Genomic DNA, 21127 nt, shown 5'->3' on the forward strand with positions numbered 1-21127 from the left:
AGTCTTCGCACAGATTGTGAGTCGGTGGGAACTGCCACAGATAGACATGATGGCGTCCCGCCTCAACAAAAAGCTACAGAGGTATTGCGCCAGGTCCAGAGACCCTCAGGCAGTAGCGGTAGATGCCCTCGTGACACCGTGGGTGTTCCGGTCCGTCTATGTATTTCCTCCTCTTCCTCTCATACCCAAGGTGTTGAGAATAGTAAGAAGAAAAGGAGTGATAACAATCCTCGTTGTTCCAGATTGGCCACGACGGACCTGGTATCCAGACATGCAGGAAATGCTCACGGAAGAACCGTGGCCTCTTCCTCTAAGGCAGGACCTGTTGCAACAGGGACCCTGTCTGTTCCAAGACTTACCGCGGCTGCGTTTGATGGCATGGCGGTTGAACGCCGGATCCTAGCGGAAAAAGGTATTCCGGTTGAGGTTATCCCTACGCTGATAAAGGCTAGGAAGGAAGTAACAGCAAAACATTATCACCGTATATGGCGAAGATATGTTTCTTGGTGTGAGGCCAGGAATGCTCCTACGGAAGAATTCCATCTGGGCCGTTTCCTTCACTTCCTACAAACTGGAGTGGATTTGGGCCTTAAATTAGGCTCCATTAAGGTCCAGATTTCGGCCCTATCCATTTTCTTTCAAAAAGAATTGGCTTCTCTCCCAGAAGTTCAGACTTTTGTTAAGGGAGTGCTGCATATTCAGCCTCCGTTTGTGCCTCCGGTGGCGCCTTGGGACCTTAATGTGGTCTTGGACTTCCTAAAGTCACACTGGTTTGAACCACTGAAAACGGTGGAGTTGAAATATCTCACTTGGAAGGTGGTCATGTTAATAGCCCTGGCTTCGGCTAGGCGAGTGTCGGAATTAGCGGCTTTATCACATAAAAGCCCCTATCTGGTTTTCCATATGGATAGAGCGGAATTGCGGACACGTCCTCCGTTCCTGCCAAAAGTGGTTTCATCCTTTCATATGAACCAACCTATTGTGGTGCCTGTGGCTATACGGGACTTAAAGGATTCTGAGTCCCTTGATGTGATCAGGGCTTTGAAAATGTATGTAGCCAGGACGGCTAGAGTCCGAAAAACAGAAGCACTGTTTGTTCTGTATGCAGCCAACAAGCTTGGCGGCCCTGCTTCAAAGCAGACTCTTGCTCGCTGGATCTGTATCACGATCCAGCAGGCGCATTCTACGGCAGGATTGCCGTTACCTAAATCGATCAAGTCCCATTCCACTAGGAAAGTGGGCTCTTCTTGGGCGGCTGCCCGATGGGTCTCGGCACTACAGCTGTGTCGAGCTGCTACTTGTTCGGGTACAAACACCTTTGCAAAATTCTATAAGTTTGATACCCTGGCTGAGGAGGACCTCCTGTTTGCTCAATCGGTGCTGCAGAGTCATCCGCACTCGCGCCCGTTTGGGAGCTTTGGTATAATCCCCATGGTCCTTACGGAGTCCCCAGCATCCTCTAGGACGTTAGAGAAAATAAGATTTTACTTACCGGTAAATCTATTTCTCGTAGTCCGTAGAGGATGCTGGGCGCCCGTCCCAAGTGCGGACTTCTTCTGCAATACTTGTATATAGTTATTGCTTCAATAAGGGTTACGTTATTGTTGCATCGGGCGTGAACTGATGCTATGTTATTGTCATACTGTTTACTGGATTGTTATCACAAGTTATACGGTGTGATTGGTGTGGCTGGTATGAATCTTGCCCTTGGATTAACAAAAATTCTTTCCTCGTACTGTCCATCTCCTCTGGGCACAGTTCTCTACCTGAGGTCTGGAGGAGGGGCAGAGAGGGAGGAGCCAGTGCACACCAGGAACTAAATTCTTTCTTAAAGTGCCCATGTCTCCTGCGGAGCCCGTCTCTCCCCATGGTCCTTACGGAGTCCCCGGCATCCTCTACGGACTACGAGAAATAGATTTACCGGTAAGTAAAAATAAGAATTTACTTACCGATAATTCTATTTCTCGTAGTCCGTAGTGGATGCTGGGGACTCCGTCAGGACCATGGGGTTTAGCGGCTCCGCAGGAGACAGGGCACAATAATAAAAGCTTTAGGATCAGGTGGTGTGCACTGGCTCCTCCCCCTATGACCCTCCTCCAAGCCTCAGTTAGGATACTGTGCCCGGACGAGCGTGCATAATAAGGAAGGATATTGAATCCCGGGTAAGACTCATACCAGCCACACCAATCACACCGTACAATCTGTGATCTGAACCCAGTTAACAGTATGATAACAACGAAGGAGCCTCTGAAAAGATGGCTCACAACAAGAATAACCCGATTTTTGTAACAATAACTATGTACAAGTATTGCAGACAATCCGCACTTGGGATGGGCGCCCAGCATCCACTACGGACTACGAGAAATAGAATTATCGGTAAGTAAATTCTTATTTTCTCTAACGTCCTAAGTGGATGCTGGGGACTCCGTCAGGACCATGGGGATTATACCAAAGCTCCCAAACGGGCGGGAGAGTGCGGATGACTCTGCAGCACCGAATGAGAGAACTCCAGGTCCTCCTCAGTCAGGGTGTGCCCCTGACCAAGTAGCAGCTCGGCAAAGTTGTAAAGCCGAGACCCCTCGGGCAGCCGCCCAAGATGAGCCCACTTCCTTGTGGAATGGGCTTTTACTGATTTTGGCTGTGGCAAGCCCGCCACAGAATGTGCAAGCTGAATTGTACTACAAATCCAGCAAGCAATCGTCTGCTTAGAAGCAGGAACACCCATCTTGTTGGGTGCATACAGGCTAAACAGCGAGTCAGATTTTCTGACTCCAGTCGTCCTGGAAACATATATTTTCAGGGCCCTGACAACGTCAAGTAACTTGGAGTCCTCCAAGTCCCTAGTAGCCGCAGGTACCACAATAGGTTGGTTCATGTGAAAAACAGAAAACACCTTAAGGAGAAATTGAGGACGAGTCCTCAATTCTGCCCTGTCAGAATGAAAAATTAAGTAAGGGCTTTTATATGATAAAGCCGCCCATTCTGACACACGCCTGGCTGAAGCCAGGGCTAATAGAATCTTCACCTTCCATGTGAAATATTTTAATTCCACAGTGGTGAGTGGATCAAACCAATGTGACTTTAGGAAACTCAAAACAACATTGAGATCCCCAGGTGCCACTGGGGGCACAAAAGGAGGCTGTATATGCAGTACCCCTTTTACAAACGTCTGAACTTCAGGCACTGAAGCCAGTTCTTTCTGGAAGAAATTCGACAGGGTCGAAATTTGAACCTTAATGGACCCTAATTTTAGGCCCATAGACAGTCCTGTTTTCAGGAAATGTAGGAAACGACCCAGTTGGAATTCCTCTGTAGGGACCTTCTTGGCCTCACACCACGCAACATATTTTCGCCAAATGCGGTGAAAATGTTTTGCGGTTACATCCTTCCTGGCTTCGACCAGGGTAGGGATGACTTCATCTGGAATGCCCTTTCAGGATCCGGCGTTCAACTGCCATGCCGTCAAACGCAGCCGCGGTAAGTCTTGGAACAGACAAGGCCCCTGCTGGAGCAGGTCCTTTCTTAAAGGTAGAGGCCACGGTTCTTCCGTGAGCATCTCTTGAAGTTCCGGGTACCAAGTCCTTCTTGACCCATCCGGAAACACGAGTATCGTTCTTACTCATCTCCTTCTTATGATTCTCAGTACTTTTGGTATGAGATGCATAGGAGGGAACACATACCCTGACTGGTACACCCACAGTGTTACCAGAGCGTCCACCGCTATTGCCTGAGGGTCCCTTGACCTCGCGCAATATTTGTCTAGTTTTTTGTTCAGGCGGGACGCCATCATGTCCACCTTTGGTTTTTCCCAACGGTTTACAATCATGTGGAAGACTTCCCGCTGAAGTCCCCACTCTCCCGGGTGGAGGTTATGCCTGCTGAGGAAGTCTGCTTCCCAGTTTTTCACTCCCGGAATTAACACTGCTGAGAGTGTTATCACATGATTTTTCGCCCAGCGAAGAATCCTTGCAGTTTCTGCCATTTCCCTCCTGCTTCATGTGCCGCCCTGTCTGTTTACGTGGGCGACTGCCGTGATGTTGTCCCACTGGATCAATACCGGCTGACCTTGAAGCAGAGGTCTTGCTAAGCTTAGAGCCTTGTAAATTGCCCTTAGCTCCAGTATATTTATGTGGAGAGAAGTCTCCAGACTTGATCACACTCCCTGGAAATTTTTTCCTTGTGTGACTGCTCCCCAGCCACTCAGGCTGGCATCCGTGGTCACCAGGACCCAGTCCTGAATGTCGAATCTGCGGCCCTTTCATAGATGAGCACTCTGCAGCCACCGCAGAAGAAAACACCCTTGTCCTTGGAGACAGGGTTATCCGCTGATGCATCTGAAGATGCGATCCGGACCATTTTCCCAGCAGATTCCACTGAAAGGTTCTTGCGTGAAATCTGCCGAATGGGATCGCTTTGTAAGAAACCACCATTTTTCACAGGACCCTTGTGCAATGATGCACTGATACTTTTCCTGGTTTTAGGAGGTTCCTGATTAGCTCGGATAACTCCCTGGCCTTCTTCTCCGGGAGAAAACATCCTTTTCTGGACTGTGTCCAGAATCATTCCTAGGAACATTAGACGTGTCGTCGGAAAAAGCTGCGATTTTGGAATATTTAGAATCCACTCGTGCTGTCGTAGAACTACTTGAGATAGTGCTACTCCGACCGCCAACTGTTCTCTGGACCTTGCCCTTATCAGGAAAGCGTCCATATTTCTTTTAGGAAGAATCATCATTTCGGCCATTACCATGGTAAAGACCCGGGGTGCCGTGGACAATCCAAACGGCAGCTTCTGAACTGATAGTGACAGTTCTGTACCACGAACCTGAGATACCCTTGGTGAGAAGGGCAAAATTAGAACATGTAGGTAAGCGTCCCTGATATCCAGTGACACCATATCGTCCTGGTTCGCTATCACTGCTCTGAGTGACTCCATCTTGATTTGAACCCTTGTATGTAATTGTTCAAATCTTTTAGATCTCACCGAGCCGTTTGGCTTCAGTACCACAATATAGTGTGGAATAATACCCCTTCCCTTGTTGTAGGAGGGGTACTTTGATTATCACCTGCTGGGAATACAGCCTGTGAATTTTTTCCCAATACTGCCTCCCTGTCGGAGGGAGACGTTGGTAAAGCAGACTTCAGGAACTTGTGAGGGGAAGACGTCTCGAATTTCCAATGTACACCTGGGATACTACGTGTAGGATCCAGGAGTCCACTTGCGAGTGAGCCCACTGCGTGCTGAAACTCTTGAGATGACCCCCCACCGCACCTGAGTCCGCTTGTATGGCCCCAGCGTCATGCTGCGGACTTGGCAGAAGCTGTGGAGGACTTCTGTTCCTGGGAATGGGCTGCCTGCTGCAGTCTTCTTCCCTTTCCTCTAACCCTGGGCAGATATGACTGGCCTTTTGCCCGCCTGCCTTTATGGGTACGAAAGGACTGAGACTGAAAAGACTGTGTCCTTTTCTGCTGAGATGTGACTTGGGGTAACAAAAGTGGATTTTCCAGCTGTTGCCATGGCCACCAGGTCCGATGGACCGCCCCTTTATACGGCAATACTTCCATGTGCCGTCTGGAATCTGCATCACCTGACCACTGTCGTGTCTATAAACATCGTCTGGCAGATATGGACATCACATCTACTCTTGATGCCAGAATGCAAATATCCCTCTGCGCATCTCGCATATATAGAAATGCATCCTTAAAATGCTCTATATTCAATAAAATATTGTTCCTGTCAAGGGTATCAATATTTTTAGTCAGGAAATCCGACCAAGCCCCCCCAGCGCTGCACATCCAGGCTGAGGCGATTGCTGGTCGTAGTATAACACCAGTATGTGTGTATATACTTTTTAGGATATTTTTCAGCTTCCTATCAGCTGGCTCTTTGAGGGCGGCCGTATCTGGAGACGGTAACGCCACTTGTTCTTATAAGCGTGTGAGCGCCTTATCCACCCTAAGGTGTGTTTCCCAACTCGCCCTCACTTCTGGCGGGAAAGGGTATACCTCCAATAATTTTCTATCGGAGGAAACCCACGTATCATCACACACTTTAATTTATCTGATTCAGGAAAAACTACAAGTAGATTATTCCCACCCTACATAATACCCTTATTTGTGGTACTTGTAGTATCAGAAATATGTAACACCTCCTTCATTGCCCTTAACATGTAACGTGTGGCCCTAAAGGAAAATACGTTTGTTTCTTCACCGTCGACACTGAAGTCAGTGTCCGTGTCTGTGTCGACCAACTGAGGTAAATGGGCGTTTTTACAAGCCCCTGACGGTGTCTGAGACGCCTGGACAGGTACTAATTTGTTTGCCGGCCGTCTCATGTCGTCAACCGACCTTGCATCGTGTTGACATTATCACGTAATTCCTAAATAAGCCATCCATTCCGGTGTCGACTCCCTAGAGAGTGACATCACCAATACAGGCAATTTGCTCCGCCTCCTCACCAACATCGTCCTCCTACATGTCGACACACACGTACCGACACACAGCACACACACAGGGAATGCTCTGATAGAGGACAGGACCCCACTAGCCCTTTGGGGAGACAGAGGGAGAGTTTGCCAGCACACACCAAAAACGCTATAATTATACAGGGACAACCCCTTATACAAGTGTTTTCCCTTATAGCATTTTCACATATGTAATCATATCGCCAAATAAGTGCCCCCCCTCTCTGTTTTAACCCTGTTTCTGTAGTGCAGTGCAGGGGAGAGCCTGGGAGCCTTCCTCACAGCAGAGCTGAGCAGGAAAATGGCGCCGTGTGCTGAGGAGAATAGGCCCCGCCCCCTAAAACGGCGGGCTCTTCTCCCGGAGTTTGTGAGATCTGGCAGGGGTTAAATACATCCATATAGCCTCAAGGGCTATATGTGATGTATTTTAGCCATAAAAAAGGTATAATACATTGCTGCCCAGGGCGCCCCCCCCAGCGCCCTGCACCCTCAGTGACCGCTGGTATGAAGTGTGCTAACAACAATGGCGCACAGCTGCAGTGCTGTGCGCTACCTTATGAAGACTGAAAGTCTTCTGCCGCCTGTTTCTGGACCTCTGGACCTCTTCAACTTCGGCATCTGCAAGGGGGGTCGGCGGCACGGCTCCGGGACGAACCCCAGGGTGAGACCTGTGTTCCGACTCCCTCTGGAGCTAATGGTGTCCAGTAGCCTAAGAAGCAAATCCATCCTGCACGCAGGTGAGTTTACTTCTCTCCCCTAAGTCCCTCGTAGCAGTGAGCCTGTTGCCAGCAGGACTCACTGAAAATAAAAAACCTAACTTAAACTTTTATTCTAAGCAGCTCAGGAGAGCCACCTAGATTGCACCCTTCTCGGCCGGGCACAAGAATCTAACTGAGGCTTGGAGGAGGGTCATAGGGGGAGGAGCCAGTGCACACCACCTGATCCTAAAGCTTTTATTATTGTGCCCTGTCTCCTGCGGAGCCGCTAAACCCCATGGTCCTGACGGAGTCCCCAGCATCCACTTAGGACGTTAGAGAAATCTTATTTTTGACATCACGAACACGCCCTGCGTTCGCCCAGCCATGTCTGCGTTTTTCCTGGCACGCCTGCGTTTTTCCGAACACTCCCTGAAATGGTCAGTTTACACCCAGAAACGCCCTCTTCCTGTCAGTCACTCTGCGACCAGCAGTGCGACTGAAAAGCTTCGCTAGACCTTGTGTGAAACTACTTCGTTCGTTGTAATAGTACGACGCGCCTGCGCATTGTGCTGCATACGCATGCGCAGAAGTGCCGTTTTTTTGCCTGATCGCTGCGCAATGAACGAAAGCAGTTAGCGATCAACTCGGAATGACCCCCCACAATCCACACCAGCCTGTCAGCTACATTGTATAAACAGGATCTCTGACCGGCCATGCTCTTCCTAACTATCCGTAATTCTCTGAATTTCACCAGATCTGCGCAGTAGGGAGAGGCCTGACCACACTTCCCAGATGTACTCTACTTGATCAACGTCAAACGGGAGTGTCACCCCAGGTGGGGTCACTGCCTAAACTCAGCTGATTATTGGTGGTGAAAAATTGGAGTGTGCCTCTGTCAACTACATAATTTTGGGGCAATATTCTAGTTTTACAAACCAATCAAAACCGGCCATTTACTAAAGGCAAAACATTCCACAAAACTGACCAAAAACCTGACTTTAGAAATACTTAAAAGCATAGACCAACAATCAATTTTTTTTACATAGAGAAGAATATGATCCTCAGATTTTCTAAAGGTTGGTTATAAAACCAAACAAAATCAATGGGAAAACTACAGGAAACCCCCCCAAAGAATAGACCTGCCTAAGGCCCTCATTCCGAGTTGTTCGCTCGTTATTTTTCATCGCATCGCAGCAATTTTCCGCAAACTGCGCATGCGCAATGTTCGCACTGCGGCTGCGCCAAGTAAATTTGCTAAGAAGTTTGGTATTTTACTCACGGCATTACGAGGTTTTTTCTGCGTTCTGTTGATCGTAGTGTGATTGACAGGAAGTGGGTGTTTCTGGGCGGAAACTGTCCGTTTTCTGGGAGTGTGTGAAAAAACGCTGTCGTTTCTGGGAAAAACGCGGGAGTGTCTGGGAGAACACTGGGTGTGTTTGTGACGTCAAACCAGGAACGAAACTGACTGAACTGATCGCAGTGGCAGAGTAAGTGTCGAGCTACTCAGAAACTGCTTAGAAATTTCTATTCGCAATTTTGAGAATCTTTCGTTCGTAATTCTGCTAAGCTAAGATTCACTCCCAGTAGGCGGCGGCTTAGCGTGTGCAATGCTGCTAAAAGCAGCTTGCGAGCGAACAACTCGGAATGAGGGCCTAAGAAAGCAAGCTTAAGTTAAGCACTGCACGAGTCAGTCTGATCTGTGCAGTCTTCGTTAGGCTAAAATGTAAGGAAAGGGTTAAAATTAAAAAATGGTGGCGTCCCTCCCAAAAAAATCACTAGCCAGCACCAGACCTCTCAGTTGGCCTGGACAGGAAAATAGGGACGAAAAACTGCGTGGGTTTTCCTCTAAACAGCAACGTCTGAACCAGACCCACTGGGGGAACAATGCTATAGCAGGGAAACGCACAGTGTGGTGGTCACACTGCCATAGCATTAACCAACCCCAAATTGTATTAAAATATTATTCTATATAGGAGGACTACAGGTACCAGCACTGACTGTCAACCAAACATTTACAATGGATAGTCATCATGAAGTTAGTGCAGCAAATTGACAGGTTCATTTGGTGATAATCTACAGGAGGTCTTTCTTTCTTGCTTTTACATAAGTTAAGAACTAAGGGGTCTATGTACTAAATCTTGGAGAGTGATAAAGTGGACGTAGATAAAGTACCAGCCAATCAGCTCCTAACTGCCATATTACAGGCTGTATTTGAAAAATGACACGAGCTGGTTGGTTTGTTGCTACTTTATCTCCGTCCACGTTATCATAGTAAATAGTTCCATAGATCCCAAAGTACCAGCCAATCAGCATCTAACTGCCATTTTACAGAGTGTGTTTGAAAAATGACAGGAACTGATTGGCTGATACTTTATCTCCGTACACTTTGGGTGAGATGTTCTAAGCCTAAGAGTAATAAAGTGGAGAAAGATAAAATACCAACCAATCAGCTTCTAACGCCATGCTACAGACTGTATTTGAAAAATAATATTTAGGAGCTGGTTAGTTGGTGTTTCTCTATCGTCCTAAGTGGATGCTGGGGTTCCTGAAAGGACCAGGGGGATAGCGGCTCCGCAGGAGACAGGGCACAAAAGTAAAGCTTTTACAGGTCAGGTGGTGTGTACTGGCTCCTCCCCCTATGACCCTCCTCCAGACTCCAGTTAGATTTTTGTGCCCGGCCGAGAAGGGTGCAATTCTAGGTGGCTCTCATAAAGAGCTGCTTAGAGAGTTTAGCTTAGGTTTTTTATTTTACAGTGATTCCTGCTGGCAACAGGATCACTGCAACGAGGGACAGAGGGGAGAAGAAGTGAACTCACCTGCGTGCAGGATGGATTGGCTTCTTGGCTACTGGACATGAAGCTCCAGAGGGACGATCACAGGTACAGCCTGGATGGTCACCGGAGCCACGCCGCCGGCCCCCTCACAGATGCTGAAGCAAGAAGAGGTCCAGAATCGGCGGCTGAAGACTCCTGCAGTCTTCTTAAGGTAGCGCACAGCACTGCAGCTGTGCGCCATTTTCCTCTCAGCACACTTCACACGGCAGTCACTGAGGGTGCAGGGCGCTGGGGGGGGGCGCCCTGGGAGGCAAATGAAAACCTTTAAAAAGGCTAAAAATACCTCACATATAGCCCCAGAGGCTATATGGAGATATTTACCCCTGCCTAAATGTACTAAATAGCGGGAGACGAGCCCGCCGAAAAAGGGGCGGGGCCTATCTCCTCAGCACACGGCGCCATTTTCTGTCACAGCTCCGCTGGTCAGGAAGGCTCCCAGGTCTCTCCCCTGCACTGCACTACAGAAACAGGGTATAACAGAGAGGGGGGGCAAAATAAATGGCAATATATTAATATAAAAGCAGCTATAAGGGAGCACTTAATCATAAGGCTATCCCTGTCATATATAGCGCTTTTTGGTGTGTGCTGGCAGACTCTCCCTCTGTCTCCCCAAAGGGCTAGTGGGTCCTGTCTTCGTATAGAGCATTCCCTGTGTGTCTGCTGTGTGTCGGTACGTGTGTGTCGACATGTATGAGGACGTTATTGGTGTGGAGGCGGAGCAATTGCCAAATATGAGGATGTCACCTCCTAGGGGGTCGACACCAGAATGGATGCCTTTATTTGTGGAATTACGGGATAGCGTCAACTCGCTTAAGCAGTCGTTTGCCGACATGAGGCGGCCGGACACTCAATTAGTGCCTGTCCAGGCGCCTCAAATACCGTCAGGGGCTGTAAAACGCCCCTTGCCTCAGTCGGTCGACACAGACCCAGACACAGGCACTGATTCCGGTGGTGAAGGTGACGAATTAACCGTATTTTCCAGTAGGGCCACACGTTATATGATTTTGGCAATAAAGGAGATGTTACATTTAGCTGATACTACAGGTACCACTAAACAGGGTATTATGTGGGGTGTGAAAAAACTACCAGTAGTTTTTACCGAATCAGAAGAATTAAATGACGTGTGTGATGAAGCGTGGGGTGCCCCGATAAAAAAACTGCTAATTTCAAAGAAGTTATTGGCTTTATACCCTTTCCCGCCAGAGGTTAGGGAGCGCTGGGAAACACCTCCTAGGGTGGACAAAGCGCTAACACGCTTATCAAAACAAGTGGCGTTACCCTCTCCTGAGACGGCCGCACTTAAAGATCCATCAGATAGGAGGATGGAAAATATCCAAAAAGGTATATACACACATGCAGGTGTTATACTACGACCAGATATTGCGACTGCCTGGATGTGCAGTGCTGGGGTAGTTTGGTCAGAGTCCCTGATCGAAAATATTGATACCCTGGACAGGGACAATATTTTACTGTCGTTAGAACAAATAAAGGATGCATTTCTTTATATGCGTGATGCACAGAGAGATATCTGCACACTGGCATCACGGGTAAGTGCTATGTCCATTTCGGCCAGAAGAGCTTTATGGACACGACAGTGGACAGGCGATGCGTAGAGGAGTTATTTGGGGTCGGTCTATCGGATTTGGTGGCCACGGCTACGGCCGGGAAATCCACCTTTCTACCTCAAGTCACTCCCCAACAGAAAAAGGCACCGACCTTTCAACCGCAGCCCTTTCGTTCCTTTAAAAATAAGAGAGCAAAGGGCTATTCATATCTGCCACGAGGCAGAGGACGAGGGAAGAGACAGCAACAGGCAGCTCCTTCCCAGGAACAGAAGCCCTCCCCGGCTTCTACAAAAGCCTCAGCATGACGCTGGGGCTTCGCAAGCGGACTCGGGGGCGGTAGGCGGTCGTCTCAAGAATTACAGCGCGCAGTGGGCTCACTCGCAGGTAAATCCCTGGATCCTGCAGATAATATCTCAGGGGTACAGGTTGAAATTAGAGACAGAGCCACCTCGCCGTTTCCTGAAGTCTGCTTTACCAACGTCCCCCTCAGAAAGGGAGACGGTTTTGGAAGCCATTCACAAGCTGTATTCTCAGCAGGTGATAGTCAAGGTACCTCTTCTACAACAAGGGAAGGGGTATTATTCCACTCTTTTTGTGGTACCGAAGCCGGATGGCTCGGTAAGGCCTATTCTAAATCTGAAGTCCTTGAACCTGTACATAAAGAAGTTCAAGTTCAAGATGGAGTCACTCAGAGCAGTGATAGCGAACCTGGAAGAAGGGGACTTTATGGTATCCTTGGACATCAAGGATGCGTATCTCCACGTTCCAATTACCCCTCACACCAGGGGTACCTCAGGTTCGTTGTACAAAACTGTCACTATCAGTTTCAGACGCTGCCGTTTGGTTTGTCCACGGCATCTCGGGTCTTTACAAAGGTAATGGCCGAGATAATATTTCTTCTTCGAAGAAAAGGCGTATTAATTATCCCATACTTGGACGATCTCCTAATAAGGGCAAGGTCCAGAGAACAGCTAGAGATGGGTTTAGCACTATCTCAAGAGGTGCTAAAGCAGCACGGATGGATTCTGAATATTCCAAAATCCCAATTAATGCCGACAACTCGTCTGCTGTTCCTGGGGATGATTCTGGACACAGTTCAGAAAAAGGTTTTTCTTCCCGAAGAAAAAGCCAAGGAGTTATCTGACCTGGTCAGGAACCTCCTAAAACCAGGAAAGGTGTCTGTACATCAATGCACAAGAGTCCTGGGAAAAAATGGTAGCTTCTTACGAAGCAATCCCTTTCGGCAGATTCCATGCAAAGGGATCTGTTGGACAAATGGTCAGGGTCGCATCTTCAGATGCACCTGCGGATAACCCTGTCGCCGAGGACAAGGGTATCCCTTCTGTGGTGGTTGCAGGAGGCTCATCTATTGGAGGGCCGCAGATTCGGCATGCAGGATTGGATCCTGGTGACCACGGATGCCAGCCTGAGAGGCTGGGGAGCAGTCACACAGGGAAGAAATTTCCAGGGAGTGTGGTCGAGCCTGAAAAAGTCTCTTCACATAAGCATTCTGGAACTAAGAGCAATCTACAATGCTCTAAGCCAGGCGAAACCTCTGCTTCAAGGAAGTCCGGTGTTGATCCAGTCGGACAACATCACGGCAGTCGCCCATGTAAACAGACAGGGCGGCACAAGAAGCAGGAGGGCAATGGCAGAAGCTGCCAGGATCCTTCGCTGGGCGGAGAATCACGTGATAGCACTGTCAGCAGTATTCATCCCGGGCGTGGACAACTGGGAAGCAGACTTCCTCAGCAGACACGACCTTCACCCGGGAGAGTGGGGACTTCATCCAGAAGTTTTCCACATGCTATTAAACCGTTGGGTAAAACCAATGGTGGACATGATGGCGTCTCGCCTCAACAAGACACTGGACAGGTATTGCGCCAGGTCAAGAGATCCGCAGGCAATAGCTGTGGACGCGCTGGTAACACATTGGGTGTACCAGTCGGTATAGGTGTTTCCTCCTCTGCCTCTCATACCAAAGGTTTTGAGGATTATACGGCAAAGAGGAGTAAGACTAGTGGCTCCGGATTGGCCAAGAAGGACTTGGTACCCGGAACTTCAAGAGATGGTCACGGACGATCCGTGGCCTCTACTTCTGAGAAGGGACCTGCTTCAGCAGGGTCCTTGTCTTTTTCAAGATCTTACCGCGGCTGCGTTTGACGGCATGGCGTTTGAATGCCAGATCCTAAAAGGAAAAGGCATTCCAGAAGAAGTCATTCCTACCTTGATAAAGGCAAGGAAGGAAGTCACCGCGAAGCATTATCGCCGTATTTGGCGAAAATATGTTGCGTGGTGCGAGCAGCGGAGTGCTCCGATGGAGGAATTTCAACTGGGTCGTTTTCCTACATTTCCTGCAATCAGGATTGTCTATGGGTCTCAAATTGGGATCTATTAAGGTTCAAATTTCGGCCCTATCAATATTCTTCCAAAAAGAATTGGCCTCAGTCCCTGAGGTCCAGATTTTTATCAAAGGAGTACTGCATATACAGCCTCCTGTGGTGCCTAAGGTGGCACCGTGGGATCTAAATGTAGTTTTAGATTTCCTCAAATCCAATTGGTTTGAACCACTAAAGAATGTGGATTTGAAATATCTCACATGGAAAGTGACTATGTTACTGGCCCTTGCTTCGGCCGGGAGAGTATCTGAACTGGCGGCTTTGTCTTATAAAAGCCCTTATTTAATTTTCCATTCGACATAGGGCAGAGCTGCGGACGCGTCCGCATTTTCTCCCTAAGGTGGTATCAGCGTTTCACCTGAACCAGCCTATTGTAGTGCCTGCGGCTACAGACGACTTGAAGGACTCCAAGTTGTTGGACGTTGTCAGAGCCTTAAAAATATACATTTAAAGGACGGCTGGAGTCAGAAAATCTGACTCGCTGTTTATACTGTATGCACCCAACAAGTTGGGTGCACCTGCTTCTAAGCAGTCGATTGCTCGTTGGATTTGTAACAAAATTCAACTTGTACATTCTGTGGCAGACCTGCCACAGCCTAAATCTGTTAAGGCCCATTCCGCAAGGAAGGTGGGCTCATCTTGGGCGGCTGCCCGAGGGGTCTCGGCATTACAACTCTGCCGAGCAGCTACGTGGTCAGGGGAGAACACGTTTGTAAATTTTTACAAATTTGATACCCTGGCAAAGGAGGACCTGGAGTTCTCTCATTCGGTGCTGCAGAGTCATCCGCACTCTCCCGCCCGTTTGGGAGCTTTGGTATAATCCCCATGGTCCTTTCAGGAACCCCAGCATCCACTTAGGACGATAGAGAAAATAAGAATTTACTTACCGATAATTCTATTTCTCGGAGTCCGTAGTGGATGCTGGGCGCCCATCCCAAGTGCGGATTATCTGCAATACTTGTACATAGTTATTGTTAACTAATTCGGGTTATTGTTTAGGAAGCCATCTTTCAGAGGCTCCTCTGTTATCATACTGTTAACTGGGTTTAGATCACAAGTTGTACGGTGTGATTGGTGTGGCTGGTATGAGTCTTACCCGGGATTCAAAATCCTCTCTTATTGTGTACGCTCGTCCGGGCACAGTACCTAACTGGAGTCTGGAGGAGGGTCATAGGGGGAGGAGCCAGTACACACCACCTGACCTGTAAAAGCTTTACTTTTGTGCCCTGTCTCCTGCGGAGCCGCTATCCCCCTGGTCCTTTCAGGAACCCCAGCATCCACTACGGACTCCGAGAAATAGAATTATCGGTAAGTAAATTCTTATTTTTACCTCTCTCCACATTATCACTCTCCAAGGCTGAATACAGCGAACCCTATATCAACAGAGATCAAATTGTATTTCTCCTATCATTGACAAACAAGAGTAATTTAGCTGTGGACACCCCGTCACACAGGCCATGATGGAGCAGAAATGCAGCTTTGTGCAGACGTTCCTGTAACCAGCACATTGCTGTTTGCACCGCCCTGCTGATGCTTGTAAACCCCTCAATTAGCTAAAGTTGGAGCAGTTCACTAATTGAGATTGTTTAAAAATGATGTTGTTGTGGCCTTTAATGCATTTGCCTCTAGTGCCTGGTGGAAGTAGACTGCCTTCTTCTCTCCATTAACCCAAGAAGCTTCATTCATCTCACAATCATATTCTAAAACCCCCCAGCGGTGTCTGATTTATTGAGAAGTGGCTAATTACTTCTGACCTTCTTTGGTTGGTGACCTGTAATTTCACCTTTAAACACTTAACTCGCCATTGATGTATTATTTATGCACTTCATTGTTCATTACTTCCAAGTGCTCATTGCTTTAACATTTTGACTTCAATAATAGGTATTGGAAATCAACGTAGATATTGAATTGCTGTTTACCGGTAGCATGTGATCTTTGAGGTAATTGCTGGGCATCTGTACAAGGTAAATACCAAGCATCATTAAATCCTCATCTACTTTTTTTTTTTTGTTCTCTTTCAGTGAAACCATCATGTTCCTCCACGAAATATTTCACCAGGGTCTGAAAGCGAGAATTACTAATTGGCCTACTTTAATTTTAGGTATGTGAGCGTGCTTTGTAATTCTGTTAATAATATATGTATGGGAACTGCCAAGTGGCATGGCCGTCGTACAGAGCTCTTGGGATGTGTATATTGCTTTTTGATTTTCTCACTTCATTTTGAAGTATTTCTTGTGTTGTCTGAGGCTGCATTACTTTTTTATCTCACTGAATTATATATCACTGATTGCTTCTTTTAATGACCAATCTGTTTCTGAATATGAAGTACTTAGGAAAATGAATTCTTCAAGTGGAAGTATGATACATTCTGAAGTGGCGTGATTGCATCTTTACCATGACAGTTGTATGTGACACTCACATTAATAAGGTTATGTATAATTGGAGCTGTCATAGGTCACAGTTTTTCCAGGACAATCCTGTCTTCCTCACTGGGCGATACCATGTGTAAGTCATAGCCTTGTAATTGTTACAGCACTTGCTGGGAATATCTGTGAGATAGGCTACAAAGTTATACTCCTTTTACACCAACCAGCATATAACACGGGTTATTGCACATGAACGCGCATAGCTCGTGTTGCTGGCTGGTGTAAAAGGTCCGAGTTGGAATAATCCGGGTCGAGTGACCCGGTATTCCAACTCTGGTAGCTTGCAGGGTTGAACACGGGTACAACCCGGTAAGCTGTCCTGTGTAAACGGAAGCCGGGTCGATGCAGCGTCACCAACTCGGCAATATGCTGGGATGGTGACTGCAGTAGGAAAGGGCGCTGACGCGGGTCGCAGCCTGGTAGTTCCCGTGTCAGGCTCCCGGCTGCGACCCGCATTTTAGGTGGAAAAGGGGTATTACTGTTTCAGGCCCAGCATTTAGGGGTCTGTGTTTTTTTGACTGCAAGCTAGCATCTCTTATCTATGGTATTTGCATTCATAAGATTAAGGGGACTATGGGCAAGATGTCTCAAACCTTGGCGAGAGGTAAAGTTGATAGAGATAAAGTAACAACCAATCAGCTCCTAAGTGCCATATTTCAGGCTGTGTTTGAGAAATGACAGTTAGGAGCTGATTGGTTGGTACTTTATCTCTCTTTAGTTGATATTTATCCAAGCTTTCATTCATATGCCCCTGTGTATTAAACCTTCTGAACAGGACCGGTAGAGGTGTTGCCCCGACCATTAAATTTTTTAGGGGTCAGTCCAATTGTGGGCGATGTTTCACCCCCGTGAGTTAGTGCAGCAACAGCCCTTTACAGCAGGCCAGACTTGCACAATTTTGCGAGCCCAATATGGAGTGAGATTGGGTCGCAAAAGGGGCAAAATTCTATGCCGTTGCGGGTCTTTCCACGCCATTGCATTGACAACTCATAACCAATTTATTGGATTGAATAGCTATAATCTGATTGTCTTGATACATCTCCCAAGGCAATTTATCACTTTACTCATGCTGGTGAGCAACTGTCCCGGCAGATAGGAAAAACTATTCTTCCACGGCGGTGAAAGATTACAGTCCTAGGCTTTGTCCCAGCTGAGTTACTGCGCGTGCACCACCTTCAGTTCAGTGCAAATGCACTAATAGGATTAAAAAGGATCAGAGAGATCTGAAAAGATTCCTCTTTGTTCTATGTGGGTTATTCAGAGTTGTTAGCAATTGGGCAAAACCATGTTGCACTGCAGGTGGGGCGGATGTAACATGTGCAGAGAGAGTTAGATTTGGGTGTGGTGTGTTCAAACTGAAATCTAAATTGCAGTGTAAAAATAAAGCAGCTAGTATTTACCCTGCACAGAAACACTATAACCCACTCAAAGCTTTTATCTCTCTTCACATGTTACGTCTGTATATATTTTAGCAGAAGCTTTTTATAGTGTAGGTGCTATACATGTGTATGTCTTTAACTCACTCAGTAACTTATTTTCCTGTATCTACTGTATCATCATTGATTGTCCATACGTACATGTGCAGAGACTGACATTTATAACACTCTGTCAGAAGGCTATAAAATGGTAGATAAAAGACATTTCATCAAGAGATGAAGTGCAGTAAAAATGCACTCAGTTGTGATGTTATATTCAGCTCACAGTTACTACTGTATATAAACTGGGTATTTCCACCATTAATTGCTTTCTGCCATTTCTGAAGGTGAGATGGAGAGTGAGGAAAATGTCAATAAAAGTAGCAGTTTGTCAGTGTGGCCTTAATACTTCACTATCAATGACTAATGTCAGGCAATGTAGGTCCTCTGTAACAAATGAAACTGACGAATCACCCCCTATTACTTATTTTCTAGAAGTCTTATCAATCCAATCAGCGATAAACGCTAGTTTCTTCCTGCACTAGTAACAATGTACTTGGATATGTGCATGATGGGGGTCATTCCGAGTTCGCTCGTTGCCGATTTTTGCAACGGAGCGATTAAGGCAAAAATGCGCATGGTTCGCAGTGCGCATGCGGTTAGTATTTTAGCACAAAACTTAGTAGATTTACTCATGTCCGAACGAAGAATTTTCATCGTTGAAGTGATCGGAGTATGATTGACAGGAAGTGGGTGTTTCTGGGCGGAAACTGGCCATTTTCTGGGAGTGTGCGGAAAAACGCAGGCGTGTCAGGGAAAAACGCGGGAGTGTCTGGAGAAACGGGGGAGTGGCTGGCCGAACGCTGGGCGTGTGTGTGACGTCAAACCAAGAACGAAACGGCCTGAGCTGATCGCAATCTGTGAGTAAGTCTGGAGCTACTCAGAAACTGCTAAGAAATTTCTATTCGCAATTCTGCTAATCTTTCGTTCGCAATTCTGCTAAGCTAAGATACACTCCCAGAGGGCGGCGGCTTAGCGTGTGCAATGCTGCTAAAAGCAGCTAGCGAGCGAACAACTCGGAATCACCCCCAATATGTAATATGTTGCTGACCACTTTAAAGATAGACCTCCCTTATGCTGCTGAACATAAATAATAACATCATAATAATAGCTAAAAAAATAGCAAATAATGCGGCCCATACATCATGCCGGTGATTCCCAAATGCAAATCCGAATCGGGATCCGAGGATCGGACAAAAGCTGCATGTTTAAAATCCCAGCCTCGCTGATGGCGATCGTTTTTTGGTCGTAGATTTCTAATATCCTGGATTTCCTTGATCCTCTGACTCATGCATTGTGGTAACGGGGCTTTGTCCAAATTCTCCCCCGATGACTGAGCCCTTAATATATTTTGAAAACGCAGAAATCTCCTCATTGTCTTATATAATTTTCCTGAGACAGTATGTACTCATCAATAGAGTATGTTGGTGATTCGATCAACATATTAGCAAATAACTGGATTGATTATGTTTATTGCCTTTTAATGCAAACAATACCATTATGTTGTGAACTAGAGAACATGTTGCGATTTTTGCATTTGAGGTTGTACACTGTTTTTACATTTCTTCCTATTTCCGGTCATTTATAAATCATTTATTTATAGTATGTTTTTGTCTGACGCTCCTTTTTGTGTACTCTTCAGTTTTGTTTTGTTTTTATATACAGGTTGAGTCTCCCTTATCCAAAATGCTTGGGACCAGAGGTATTTTGGATATGGGATTTTTCCGTATTTTGGAATAATTGCATACCATAATGAGATATCATGGTGATTAGACCTAAATCTAAGCACAGAATGCATTTATGTTACATATACACCTTATACACACAGCCTGAAGGTATTTCTAGCCAATATTTTTTATAAATTTGTGCATTAAACAAAGTGTGTCTACATTTACACAATTCGTTTATGTTTCATATACACCTTATACACACAGCCTGAAGGTCATTTAATACAATATTTTTAATAACTTTGTGTATTAAACAAAGTTTGTGTACATTGAGCCATCAAAAAACAAAGGTTTCACTATCTCACTCTCACTCAAAAAAGTCTGTATTTCGGAATATTCCGTATTTCGGAATATTTGGATATGGGATACTCAACCTGTATTTAAATGTTTCATTTTATGTTTCTCTGACGTCCTAGTGGATGCTGGGAACTCCATAAGGACCATGGGGAATAGACGGGCTCCGCAGGAGACTGGGCACATCTAAAGAAAGATTTAGGACTATCTGGTGTGCACTGGCTCCTCCCCCTATGACCCTCCTCCAAGCCTCAGTTAGATTTCTGTGCCCGGCCGAGCTGGATGCACACTAGGGGCTCTCTTGAGCTCCTAGGAAGAAAGTATATGTTAGGTTTTTTATTTTCAGTGAGACCTGCTGGCAACAGGCTCACTGCATCGAGGGACTAAGGGGAGAAGAAGCGAACCTACCTAAGTGGTGGTAGCTTGGGCTTCTTAGGCTACTGGACACCATTAGCTCCAGAGGGATCGAACACAGGACCCGACCTCGTCGTCCGTTCCCGGAGCCGCGCCGCCGTCCCCCTTACAGAGCCAGAAGCAAGAAGGTCCGGAAAATCGGCGGCTGAAGACTTCTGTCTTCTCCAAGGTAGCGCACAGAACTGCAGCTGTGCGCCATTGCTCCTCATGCACACCACACACTGCGGTCACTGATGGGTGCAGGGCGCTGGGGGGGGGCTCCCTGAGCAGCAATATTAACACCTTGGCTGGCGAACTGGCACCATATATAGCCCCAGGGGCTATATAGGTGTTTATTAACCCCTGCCAGAACTTTTACAATAGCGGGAGAAAGCCCGCCGAAAAAGGGGCGGAGCCATCTCCCTCAGCACACTGGCGCCATTTTCCCTCACAGCTCTGCTGGTGGGATCGCTCCCTGGCTCTCCCTTGCGGTCCTGCACTACAGAAAAGGGTTAAAAAGAGAGGGGGGGCACAAATTAGGCGCAGTATAAATATATTATGCAGCTATAAGGGGAAAACACGTTTATAGGTGATATCCCTGTGATATATAGCGCTCTGGTGTGTGCTGGCATACTCTTCCTCTGTCTCCCCCAAGGGCTTTGTGGGGTCCTGTCCTCTGTAAGAGCATTCCCTGTGTGTCTGCTGTGTGTCGGTACTGCTGTGTCGACATGTATGAGGAGGAAAATGATGTGGAGGCGGAGCAAATGCCTGTGAATGTGATGTCACCCCCTGCGGGGTCAACACCTGTGTGGTTGGACTTATGGAAGGAATTGCATGAAAGTGTCAACTCCTT

At 47.0% G+C, this 21127-nt stretch overlaps 1 protein-coding gene across 3 annotated transcripts in view; it reads left to right on the forward strand.

Moving 5' to 3' along the window:
• The window catches only part of RASGRF2 (Ras protein specific guanine nucleotide releasing factor 2), a 664746-nt gene that overhangs the window by 419032 nt on the left and 224587 nt on the right, over nt 1–21127 (forward strand). For all 3 annotated transcript variants that reach the window (XM_063963919.1, XM_063963920.1, XM_063963921.1), the window contains exon 6: nt 15981–16060. In XM_063963919.1, the coding sequence (XP_063819989.1) occupies nt 15981–16060 (80 nt within the window). The remainder of the gene's footprint in view (nt 1–15980; nt 16061–21127) is intronic.

Source organism: Pseudophryne corroboree, chromosome 1 (genome assembly GCF_028390025.1).
Source record: "Pseudophryne corroboree isolate aPseCor3 chromosome 1, aPseCor3.hap2, whole genome shotgun sequence".
NCBI lineage: Eukaryota > Metazoa > Chordata > Amphibia > Anura > Myobatrachidae > Pseudophryne > Pseudophryne corroboree.